This window comes from Psittacula echo (genome assembly GCF_963264785.1).
Source record: "Psittacula echo genome assembly, chromosome: 2".
In the NCBI taxonomy this organism is placed as follows: Eukaryota; Metazoa; Chordata; class Aves; order Psittaciformes; family Psittacidae; genus Psittacula; species Psittacula echo.
The window spans coordinates 96,360,709-96,374,139 of record NC_137737.1 but is presented as its reverse complement, the minus strand read 5'-3'; the positions used below and the strand labels follow the sequence as shown (position 1 = coordinate 96,374,139).

The following is a 13,431-nucleotide window of genomic DNA, read 5'->3' as shown; positions in this document are numbered from 1 at the left end:
AAAAATATTCAATAAAGATTTTCCAATATACCTCTTTGTTGTTCTCCTCCTTTACCTTGCAGCTGCAGATGGTTTGCTTTTACAGACACACAACAGACATATTATTATTGGACATCAATAAAGCTTCAATTAGGAATAACAAATACAGTGAAGCATGATCATGTACTTTTCCTTTTTTTTAACATTTCCCCCCACTTTTGTTCGCTGATGTTGTTAAAGAAAACTTATTACTTACCCAACATTTTCTGCATCCTCGTCACACTCAGCCCTATATTTGCAAACTCCGCATTTTGAGTGTTTTCTCTGAACTTCTGTCCCAGATCCTTCATACTCTAGAATAAATATGATATTGTTAACAGAAAGCGTGACTTTCATATTAAGCTCTGGTTTTGCTTACCTAAATCCATTTGCCTTCAGGTATATTGTCAACATGCAGATATCATACAGTGAAGCTATTAACCTTAATAGTGCTCCCTTTCCAAAATCAGGCAATTGGAGGTTGGTAAAACTGTACCAATGACAAGAAAGCATCCCTGAAAACACTAATGCTTCATTGATTGACTCCTCCTTTATTCTCATTTCAATGATTTGTATTTATTCTTGCTCCACCAGACACACAACTGGCATTGGCATGTGTCCCAGTCACATGTACTCTTAATTGGCACTGATAATGTAGAAACCCTGTGCCTTTTAATGTGCTTGAATATCAGGTAGTGGGGATTTAGATGCTATTTTCCTTGACAGTCTTTAAGTGCAGATATCCTTACTGCAATCCTAGATGCAAGGTTACTGCTTGCATTTTGTCTCCGTTCTGATTCCAAACGATGAGATTAGACTGTGCTCATATATATGCTGTGGTATATTTTCCAGATTACTCTGTTCAGTTGTACAGGATAAAAGAAAAAAGTAATCTTAACAAGAAACTAATGGAAATGCCACATATCCTAAAAAGTAAAACTAGTATCTCAAATATGCTGATCCTAAAAATATCTGCACCAATCTTACTGTTGACATGTACAACAAAACTCTTCACCAAGTAAAAGAGAAATAAAATATACTCTTATTGTTTCACTACCATTAGTCACTCCTCGTTTTTATTTTAACAAGGTGATAAAGGAGAACTATACATCTGAGCAGAAGGAAAAAAGCCACAGAAATCTGCAGAGAGAGTCAAGAAGCATTTAACATATCGCAGTATCGTGGTGGCGTACAGCTGACTACACAAGGCTGTCGGGTGGACAGAGATCAAAGTGATCCCTTTTCTCATAGCAGCTTAGCAGCTTTGTGTGCTTCAGCAACAGCAAATCAAACACCACCAACTGAACAGCTGCATTTACATTCTTTAGATCCACACCAGTCCTTCCTAATTTTCCTGGATCTTGGCTGAAGGGAGTCTCTCCCTCCTACCTGTGGGGCTGTGCTTACATGAGGAATAGTGCAAGTGAGCCTCTCAAATTAACTTTTGTCTAAACATGCTGTACATTTTTCTATCACTACTCTTATTAAGTTGCAGTAGAGGTCATTTGCTTTTATCTTTACGAATGTACATCTTCTTTGATTTTTCCTTCTTTCTAGATACCACATTCCTATGCCTCAGTTTGGCATCCTAAGTGTCTTTAGTGACAGATTTCACTTTTCCATGACAGTAAATGATCCCCTACAGTTTGAGTAAGTTAAACAAATTGCACTGCTCATGACTTTTGTTCATGATATTTCTACTTCTTTTGCTGTTCTTATGACCCTCAACACCCTTCCCCAGCATGTTAGCACCTCCAGAACAACAGATACAAGAGCTGGACACACTGCTCCAGGAGAGTTGTCATAAAACCCAACTACCATCTATGATATTCTCCAGGTAAAACATCTAATAACCATTTTTCTGCTGTGACCATTATTATTCACATTCACCTTATTCCCCAATGAGTCCTTTTCAGGGTGATCAGTCAGTAGGAAAGAGGGTGCTATTGAGGAAAAATTGCCTATATCCTGGACTCACTACACATAACCCTGTCCTCAGACATTAAGATCCCACCTGCTTGTGCATACTGTTAGCTCAGTGACCTGTTTTCTGTCATCCAGACCAAATCAGTACTGACTGATTTGCTCCCAGGTCAGCAGTGGAAGGGGTTACGAGGCCAAGGACAGTCCCTTGAAACACACTCATTTTGTAATGATTCCGTAACATTTAACAATCATATAACAATCTATTGATTTGCAATGTTTTTCCCCATCAGATGTGCACTGTGTGGATGTTGTACATTCTAGTTACTTAGACTTGTGTGAGAGATTGCCTTCCACTGAGAAAGGTTATGGTTTTGAGGTGGTACACTTACATAAAATGTTCTGTTGTACAAATGTCTTTCTTGGAAAAATAGGTTTAAGAAAAAGGTAAATTTCTCAATAAAGGTTTTCCATGAGCCCATGATGACTGGAATTACATATTTTTCCCTCCCTTAATTCTGTACTCAGTTGATTCTTTTGCCTTCTGTTCCACTGCTTTTCTTCTGACGGATGCCAGTATGAAAGGCTGTAGCCCTTCCGATCATCACATTTATCTTTTCCCAAAATATTTGCACATTATTTCTTATCATTCAGCTGAAGAAAAAGAGACCAAAGAAGTCATTGTCAGTCCAGAGAATTCTTTACCACCCATTTTTAAAGCTTTTCAGCCAGACCTGCTGGTTACAAAACACCTGACTTCAACATTCGGTGCTTAATAACCTTTTGCAGTACTGCTAGCACGGAAAATATTTCATCATATCTTATATATGCTATCTAACTTGACTACAAACACAACCCGAATGCTTTACAGAGCACTTCCACTGCACTATTAGCATTTCAATTTTGTAATGGAGCAAACGAAGCAGCACATACACACACACATGCACGTGCACATCCCTTCCTCATGGGCTTTAGTTCTGCTCCTTTTGAATGCCCTGACACCTTTTATTTTTCATAAACAACAGCCCACAACTACTTGATCATTGTTTTTATATACTATTCAGTGTAAATCCCTCTCCCTCTCTTCTCACCCCCTAAAATTGCTTTCTCTACCTTTTAAAGTTAGATTTGTTTTAGAAAAACTGTGGCCTTTCTTTCTTGATCGGAACTTGCTGGACCCCATTTATATAGAGTTATTTACCTGTACTGTACTTTGCATATAATAAATATGTGCAAGTCAAGAACACCTGCACCTTAGGTATAAATAGTTTACACCTGTCAGGATGAGGTGTAACACAGATGAATGCATATTGATGCAACATTTCCAAGTTAGGTGATAGTCATCTATAATTTTCAGGAGCTTCTTTCATGACTTGCTGCATCATGTTTTAGTAGTAGCAGCATCTGACACTGTGTATAATTTAGACTGAATAGAGTTTTCCCATCAATACAGAATAGATGAATACTGGTTTTCAGCCTGAATTGGTAGCAGACATTTTCCATACCCCATTTGTGTTCTGTTAAAATAAGTTAACCCATTAATATTTGAGAGCATAAGTTTCTCTGCTGCAAATGTCTCCAAATAGACAATGCATCACTTGACAGATTGTCCCTTTCTTCTCCTTTCTCCCCCACATTTGATTGTTCCTAAATAGGTTATAGCCATTAATTTTAATATTCAGATCAATCAGATCTTCCCAGAAGGTTTCAGTAATATCAATTAGGTCAAAATATGCTCCTAAATGAGAAATTTAAGCTCCTCTTGTTTATTAAGCACGGTTCTAATATTGATGTATAGATGATTACGGAATTTCTTCTCATCACTTTAGTTGGAATCTTGATTAATTCTGTTCTTCGACATCTTAATTTCACAATGAGTGAAAGCTCATTTTCCCTCTCTTTTCAGCTTCCTTTTGTGTTTCAGGGCAGTACTTCATTAATGCTGTGCCCTTCAAAAGAAACAAGTCACAAGGATGGTAACTGTGACTCCCAGTTGTCTCTCTGAGCTGCAGTGATCCCTAACACTTCTCCTCAAGTCATTATTCCTCTGCAGAAGATGGCCAGTTATATCTTAGGAGCCGCAGGGTAAGAACCTGAAAACAGGCAGTAGCTCTAGAGGAACTGGCCAGCAGTAAATTGCTTCCCTCAGCAACTCATCTGTGTGTTCCTGCAGTAGTAATATGGCTTGGTTTCCACTGAAGGCTTTCCATCAGGCTTGAAGCAAAAAGCATCATGTCAAAGTGAAGTCTGTTCCACCCCAAGGCACGGCCTGGAAAGGGAGTTTCACGGCATGTATGCATTTGTCACTATTCACAGTGAAGCAAGGGGAGCTTGTCAAGAGCTGCAGCTATTTGGTAGCCATGTACAGATGGAATAATGATTGTTTTGTCTGGGAAAGCCCCTCTGAAAACCAGTTTCTATCTGGTTTGGAAGTATAGTGCCTCATAGGAGCAGCTAATCTCAAAAAGGTTTTAGAAAAAGAGGAAGGGCCACAACAAATCCCCTTCTGCACCCTAAAGTGCAGAACATACCACCCCCTGTGATCAGACCGTGATTCTCTCAGTACAGCTAGCATTGGAAATTCCTCTCAAAATGCCACAGTCCACAGCATCCACTTATTACAGGCTGCAGTTCACTGAACATTTTAATGACTTACCCTCTCTTCCATTAATATTTGGGGCAATGTTAATGACACACTTAGATGGAGATTGTCCCCGTAATTTGAAACAAAGCTGCTAACTTGTTCTTTTGTCTGTAAGTATGTATTTAAAGCAAGAGCAACAACTACTCTTAGCTATGCCAAATTTGTGGTAAGTGATATCTTGAATTATCTTTACCATGCTGCTGGATTGTATGCAACAGTAATATTTACCACTGTGGAAGCTCTCTTACCCAACTACCCAGCTGGCTGAGAAGTGAAGCCTGGCTTGGTACAGCCAGAGATCCATACCTGGTTGAAAGATGCTTTCCCTACGCAGTATAGACCACAGACTGCAGCTGTGAGCATGTTCCAGTGAAGATACCAGCCTTTGAAGTTTGACTTTGCAAGAAGGGGTATTAGAGGTTTAACACTAGGATGCCTAGTCTACTTATGACTGAGGTACCTGGAGGAGGGGAGTTTGAAGTTTGATGCCCCAGCCAAGGTGATATATTTGCCCAGTGGTTATGATAACATGTGTACTTCTAAGCAAAGGACTTGCGGATGTGCACTGTAAGACTCCCTATAACCCCTACCCTTACTATGTGTTGGGTATTTTACATATCTGACAACTTAAATTTTGCTTCTATGCACGACACCATGCATAATGGTGCAGGAAGCTGGCATACTGTGAGAGCTGGATCAGCTTCTACACTGTAGGACCCTCTGGCTGGACAACCTGAATACCCATCCACTCCACTGCCTTGCTTCAGGTGCAGCTAACTCATTTTTCTCCAAAGGAAGTCATGACAACTTCAGAGTAACCACCAGGGAAATTATGTACAAGTAGATGATGGTGGAAAATGGAAGACAAGAAAGTCACTAGATGCCAAGGAGGGTGTCCCACAATTTCACAAATGCCTAACATTGTTCTGCAGGCCCTATTCAAGCTGCATGAGATGAACCTGCCCTCACTTGTAATCTGTCATCCTGCACAAGAGGAATCTGTCCTTTCGTGCCCTTGGCTCAGGCATCTTTCCAAGCAAGTTCAAGCCTCTCTGAAAACCCTGTTCAGAATAAGTTTTCACCAACAGAAGGCCTAAACATAGAATCACAGAATAGTTAGGGTTGGGAAGGACATTAAGATCACTTACTTCCAACCCCCCTGCCAAGGGCGGGGATACCTCACACTAAACCATGCCACTCAAGGCCTCATCCAGCCTGGTCTTGAACACCGCCAGGGATGGCGCATTCACAGCTTCCCTGGGCAACCCATTCCAGTGCCTCACCACCCTCACAGTAAAGAATTTCTTCCTTAGATCCAATCTAAACTTCCCCTGTTTAAGTTTGAACCCCTTACCCCTTGTCCTGTCACTACAGTCCCTGATGAAGAGTCCCTCCCCAGCATCCTTATAGCCCCCTTCAGATACTGGAAGGCTGTTATGAGGTCTCCATGCAGCCTTCTCTTCTCCAGGCTGAACAGCCCCAACTTTCTCAGCCTATCTTCATACGGGAGGTGCTCCAGTCCCCTGATCATCCTCGTGGCCCTCCTCTGGACTTGTTCCAACAGTTCCATGTCCTTTTTATGCTGAGGACACCAGAACTGCACACAATACTCCAAGTGAGGTCTCACGAGAGCAGAGTAGAGGGGCAGGATCACCTCCTTCGACCTGCTGGTCACGCTCCTTTCGATGCAGCCCAGGATACGGTTGGCTTTCTGGGCTGCGAGCGCACACTGAAGCCGGCTCATGTTCATTTTCTCATCGACCAACACCCCCAAGTCCTTCTCTGCAGGGCTGCTCTGAATCTCTTCTCTGCCCAACCTGTAGCGGTGCCTGGGATTGCTCTGACCCAGGTGTAGGACCTTGCACTTGGCATGGTTAAACATCATCAGGTTGGCATCAGCCCACCTCACAAGCGTGTCGAGGTCCCTCAGTAGGTGATCCTTGAATATCAACCAACAGTTTTGGGCCCCCCATCCAGGTTCTTTTCCTCTGTCTTGCTGAACATTTGGTGAAAACACACAAGTTCTTGCAAGTTTTAGTTCAGTGTTAATTTTACCTACAGGGAGTAGGATCTCAGCAGGAATAAATAGGGCTATTTGAAGCTAAAGTGATACTCAGTGAAAAGCCACATGACAGAATCAGCACTAAAATCTCTCTAAGTAGCACACCATTATAGAAATACGCTGAAAGACGTGATGTTACCTCCTATCCAGAGTGTTAATCACCATTAAGTTTCTGCAGTCTTATTAAAATACATTAAAACAAATCAGTAGCATTATTACAAATTAAAATAAAAAATATTTGAGGTTCTAAACTGTGTCTGTTTATACCACCCTGACTGTGTGACAATTACTGGATAAGTGTTGTCCCCTGTGAGGGAAGGAACAGATGGCAGCCTGCTAAAAAGCACATACTGTATATCAATTTATTAATTACTAAATGCAATCTGCTAGACGTTCATCACAAGATACTTTAGCTATTAAATTTCAGAGGCATTAGAAATTCAAAACAAATTATTTTAATAATAATTAACTTCGCTATATGTATTGCAAGCATGTTATTTCCTTAGCTTAAAAGCCTGAAATGATTGGGTGCCATCTGTCTAACTACCATTACATCTTTTTTAATATCAAAAGTGCATTTTGCTTAGGTACACAGATAAACACTGACAAAAATAATAAATATATAATGCTATGGGCATAGAAGGACACTTAGAAATCTTACCCTGTTGGTTGGTTACTAAAGCACTGGACTTTTAGGACACTGATTTCTCTCTGAGAAGCTGGCTTATAAAGTCATTACCATTTGTTAACTCTTTGATGGCGTACCTAACATGCTGAACGTTTTCAACACATCCTTGCAAAGGCATTATCACAAAGTCAACTTCACAGTTGCCATTTGCTAGCACTATCAAACAGAGAAATAAAGCACTATCTGAAGGAGAGGAAAAAAGGCCTTTATTTGGGAGGGACGTGGGAGGAAGGGCTTGGAAGTGCTTGTTTACCAGTGATGGGACCTGAGAACTCAGAAGGAATAAGGTTCTCCTTCAAAAGTTATTGTAGTATGCCTGGATTCCTGATGGGAATTACTACCAGAAAAGCCTTATGAGTAAGGAATACTGCCAGATGAAAGCAAATTATCTTCACCACCAATACATTTGATCCAAAAAAAAAGGAACCAGCTTCAGCTTCAAAAAGCTTTCCTTTAAGAATCAGTGTTCCCATCTGCAGTGGGACAAATGTAGAATGTGACTATAAATCTGAGCAGAATTCAGACCAATGGCTCCGACTGTTCTTTCAGTTGTCTCACTACTAGTTGGGCAATGTTTTGCAAGGACCTGTTTTAGAATACTGACAAGGACAATGGCTTTAACACAAGACTGAAGTCTTCTGAACATGGAGGCTACTTCAGCTAAATAATAGGACTTCTACCTCACTAGGATTTCTGAGTGCCAGATCTTTTTAGAGCAAGAGGGCAAGAAGATCACTAAGATAACTTCTTCTTTTTAAGCCTTCTTGGCTAGTATTAAGTTGTATTCTTGAGGGAAAAAAAAAACAAAACCTATTTGCACATAGAAAGCACCTTGAAGAAAAAATTGTAAAAGCTCATCCTAAGTTACATTCATATAAACCTACAAAGTTAATCCTCCTTAGGTTACCTTATTGGGTCAATATAGTTCTTTTTACAGGATGGACATGGAGGGTTCCATGAGAAATAAAAACTTAAAATTCATGTTAGAAAAAAAGAAAATGTTTTGTTCAAGCTAGCAATCTACCTCTTGATGCACACGTGACAGCCTGAGAAAAACTTTTCGTATCCCCATCTTCCAGTTGAGGAAGTATATCCAGCAGGTCCGAGTTGCAATTTGCAACTGGCAGAGATGAACAAGAGCATGTAACTTCTCTTTCATCAGTTCTGCCTCAAACTCGAACAAATCACTACTTAAACAAAGTGGATCAGGAGCCGATTTTATGACTGTATTCTTTGGAACAGGGAAATTGCAGACTGATTCATAGAATCATAGAATCACAGAATAGTTAGTGTTGGAAAGGACCTTAAGATCATCTAGTTCCAACCCCCCTGCCAGAGGCAGGGATACCTCACACTAAACCATGCCACTCAAGGCCTCATCCAATCTGGTCTTGAACACCGCCAAGGATGGAGCATTCACAACCTCCCTGGGCAACCCATTCCAGTGCCTCACCACCCTCACAGTAAAGAATTTCTTCCTTAGATCCAATCTAAACTTCCCCTGTTCAAGTTTGAACCCGTTACCCCTTGTCCTGTTGCTACAGTCCCTGATGAAGAGTCCCTCCCCAGCATCCCTATAGCCCCCTTCAGATACTGGAAGGCTGCTATGAGGTCTCCACTCAGCCTTCTCTTCTCCAGGCTGAACAGCCCCAACTTTCTCAGCCTATCTTCGTACGGGAGGTGCTCCAGTCCCCTGATCATCCTCATGGCCCTCCTCTGGACTTGTTCCAACAGTTCCATGTCCTTTTTATGTTGAGGACACCAGAACTGCACACAATACTCCAAGTGAGGTCTCACAAGAGCAGAGTAGAGGGGCAGGATCACCTCCTTCGACCTGCTGGTCACGATCCTCTTGATGCAGCCCAGGATACAGTTGGCTTTCTGGGCTGCGAGCACACACTGAAGCCGGCTCATGTTCATTTTCTCATCGACCAACACCCTCAAGTCCTTCTCTGCAGGGCTGCTCTGAATCTCTTCTTTGCCCAACCTGTAGCTGTGCCTGGGATTGCTGTGACCCAGGTGTAGGACCTTGCACTTGGCATGGTTAAACTTCATAAGGTTGGCATCAGCCCCCCTCACAAGCGTGTCGAGGTCCCTCTGGATGGCATCCCTTCCCTCCGGCGTATCAACCGAACCACACAGCTTGGTGTCATCAGCAAACTTGCTGAGGGCGCACTCAATCCCACTGTCCATGTCACTGACAAAGATGTTGAACAAGACCGGTCCCAACACCGACCCCTGAGGGACACCACTCGTTACTGGTCTCCAGCCGGACATCGAGCCATTGACCACAACTCTTTGCGTGCGGCCATCCAGCCAGTTCTTTATCCACCGAGTGGTCCACCCATCAAATTGATGTCCCTCCAATTTAGAGACAAGGATGTCATGTGGGACAGTGTCGAAGGCTTTGCACAAGTCCAGGTAGATGACGTCAACCCCTCCGCCCCAGTCCATCAGTTTTGTAGCCCTATCATAGAAGGCCACCAAATTGGTCAGGCAGGATTTCCCCTTAGTGAAGCCATGCTGGCTGTCACCAACCACCTCCTTGTTTTTCATGTGCCTTAGCATGCCTTCCAGGAGAATCTGCTCCAAGAGTTTGCCAGGCACAGAGGTGAGACTGACTGGTCTGTAATTCCCTGGGTCACCATTTTTCCCTTCTTGAAAATGGGGGTTATATTTCCCTTTTTCCAGTCATCGGGAACTTCACCTGACTGCCATGATTTTTCAAATATGATGGACAGTGGCTTAGCAACTTCATTTGCAAGCTCCTTCAGGACCTGCGGAAGGAGCTTCACAGTTCAAAATCTACCAGCAAACAGTACATCTCCTGCACAGCAATCACAATGCTTCCTGAATGTATACAAATCATATGAGATTACACAGAGGAGCCCATATCAAATGCAAATATAAAGGATCCCCACATCTTCAGATGTGACCTCAACTAAGCAACTTTCCTAGGTCTGAGTCCCCACTCTCTGACACTGCTTGCTGTAGGGATGTAACATAATGGTAGCGTAACAAGGGTTTTAAAGTTTCTCAAACTTCTGAATTAACAATCCATACTCTACATATAAGTGGTTTCAAGATACCCATTGCCACAAGTGACCAACAGCTTGGTTTCATAAGTGTAATTTTTATTATGCTAACTGAAGGCTCAGACATCTGAAATGAACAAAATGAGTAATTTTATTACAACTCTTCATTAATATTGTGTCATCAGAGCATAGAAAATGGAAATTGCTTATCCAGAATGTCAGAGGGCAACTAGACAATAATTTCACCCTTAAAAATTACATTCCTTCATATCATTCAGGCATGCTGGAAAAATTCTTCCACTCTCAATTCTTTTCCTAAAATCTAGTATCTCTGTAGCAGTAAATATAATTTGGGAGAAAACGTGGATCAGTAGTTCCACAGTCTTTAGGATTTTGTGGCACATGACAACTTCTAAGGCAAGATGCTGTCTGAAATAGTCTTTGAGGAAGAAGACTTTTCTGGAGTTTTTAATTGGTTCTAAATCTACTCTCTTTTTTTTTGACATAAAAAATGAATGTATTTAACATCATACAGTTTGGGAGTAGGAGGAAAAATCTGCATCAAGTCAAGTTTTCAAATCATTAATGAGTTTGTTCTGTGTCTGGAAAATGAAAGAACAGTTTGAATCACAAATCTCAGCTGCATGTGAGGCAAGCAGCTAATTTCAGCAGTGGAGACTGTCACAGACAGAGCTGTGAGCAACTCAGAGCACAACTCAAGAGCACAACTCTGATGCCTTCCCAGTACTTTCCTTCACAGTTCAAAATCTACCAGTAAACAGTACATCTCCTGCACAGCAATCACAATGCTTCCTGAACGTATACAAGCAGCTGCACTCATCCATTCCATGTGTGCAAGCATCACTGTTGCATACACAATCACACCTAACTGTGTGCTTAAGAAACATAGCAAACACTGATTCTGCAATTAGCATCTTGAAATGTAAATCGTAGGAAGAACAAACACAAATGTCTAAGCTAGCATGTTTGCTTGCTTGCTGGCATTCTCTCACTTACCCTTGGTGTTCTTCCACTTCCATTGTTGCTTCCTTGTACTTACAAGCAGTAGCTATACCTAAACCACAAGGCACAGAAGCTCCCCATGCAATTTAGCTCCCATTTGTGCTCTCTTAGCTAAGAGTATATTATTAAACTACCAGCCCTGGGTGATTATTATATCTCAGCATATCTTGGCTTCCTCCAAAAGACAATGGGGAAGGCTAGGCTAAGAAGGAGCTATGGTCCAGTCAGCTGGAATAACCAGGGAGGCAGGATTGTGGTGTGCGGCAGGGAGCACCTCTACCTTGCAGGTCACCTTCTGCCCAGGTTCCTGCCCTTTTTCTTGTCTAGATCCCAAAAAATGCATCTCCATCCTCAACAGATTCAGCATTCTTTTGGAAGTTTGGTTTTAATTCTAAATTCCCCTAACTTATAATGAGTCTTTGATGTTTTTAATGTCTCCTTGTAACATTATTACAGTTACTCGAATAATGGAACATAAACAATTCCAGATACGAAAATAACGTGAGTACAAAAATATCCTTGAGTTTTTGGACAGAGCAGAGTTCAATAATCAAAGCAGCAGTGGATTCCGCCCTTTGAAGGATTGCTTTCAGACACAGAAAATGACTCAACATGCTGAAGATTAGTTAACTGTTCTGCAGAAGTATACCCCAACATCCAGTTCAGTGACGAAGGCGGATGAGGACAGTACTAATTCAGTGTGTCACAAATAGATCAGATGTATCCAAAAAAGAAAAGGTTCTAAGCAGGATTTTTAATTTCTGGTTGTTTAAAATATTATTTCTATCTGACATTAAGCACTAAACCCAAATGTTTTCACACTGAACAGAAGCAGGAGCACTTCAGTTGGCCCAAAGGCACTCAGAAGATATCCAAATAGATAAATGGCTAACGTCACAAAACTGCTGCAGGAGGTACTGGGCATGTCCCTTCTTTATTCAACACTCAGGCAGTGTACACTTGGGGCCAAGGAACCAGATTCAATTCTTTTTGCTTGATGTGAACTGAACCTATATTCCACCTTCCAAGATAATGCACTAACCGCTGCTGCAAGGTAGCAAGGAGGAATCACCAAATCTTCCCAGCTGATGTCATTCTGTTTTGCATAACTAATTAAAATTCATTAGCAGGCTGAGTCCCAGCTAACAAAAACTTTCCATAGAGTGCATCCTTCCAATTGCTCTTTTTGTAGCAGGTTCAATGAATATTTTAAGTGAGAACAAAACCAACAGCAGTGGCAAAGGGAGACCAATTCTTTACCTCTCTTACCAAGAGATGGTGGGCCTGCCATAAGTCTCCTGCTCCAAATCAAGCAATGAGTGTATTTGAACATGGACCTTTCACCTTTTCAGTGAGCAGCCAAGCAACAAAACACATGTTCTGGACTACTTTTCTCCAAACTGTTCATAAAATCACCCAAAGAATCCCCACATCTGTCAGTCAGCTGCCAATCTCTTCCAGACCAACACAATAACATTTACAAGAGACTTTAATGGGGATTTTTGTATCCAACTGGGAAATACTGAGGAAAAAAAAAATCCCAACAGCATTCAAATGCTTTCAAAATTGTTCCAAAAATAAAAGTCAGATGTGTACTAAATTGCTGTCATCTGTCTCTTATAAGAACTGCATAGCAGTACTGAGGCGCTCATAGGGAGCAGCTGTAGTAGCAGGCTGGGTGAAGAAGGGGGAAGGAGAAGCAAATAGAGCCTGGGAGAGAGCATGATGCAATCTTAGGAAGAAGAGCTTCAGAAAAAAGTCACCAGTGAAGGTAAGAAGAGGAAGTGTTGGAGCAGAAAAAGACACTGCTTCAAAAGAAAACAAAGGTGAGATTGGCCATGTGCTAGCAGCAGCCCAGGAATTTACTGATAGCACCTCATTAAAAGAGAAGGAAATGCCTTGCCTTTACTCAATACAGGAAGAAAGAAGGAGGTAGCTCCTGATTTTTGGAAAGTTAACTTCTCTGTTTATCTACACAATGATACCATTGATCTTTCTCCACAAAAGCATGTTTTCACGTAGCTATAAAGGATTTCTG

General features: G+C 41.6%; 1 protein-coding gene across 1 annotated transcript in view; it reads right to left on the bottom strand.

Annotated features, from left to right (window-relative positions):
- Positions 1 to 13,431, bottom strand: part of TMEFF1 (transmembrane protein with EGF like and two follistatin like domains 1) — a gene marked incomplete at both ends in the record, with an annotated part of 118,622 nt that overhangs the window by 25,438 nt on the left and 79,753 nt on the right. Inside the window, one exon of the mRNA XM_080610778.1 lies at positions 236 to 332. Coding sequence (XP_080466904.1) covers positions 236 to 332 — 97 coding nt within the window. The remainder of the gene's footprint in view (positions 1 to 235; positions 333 to 13,431) is intronic.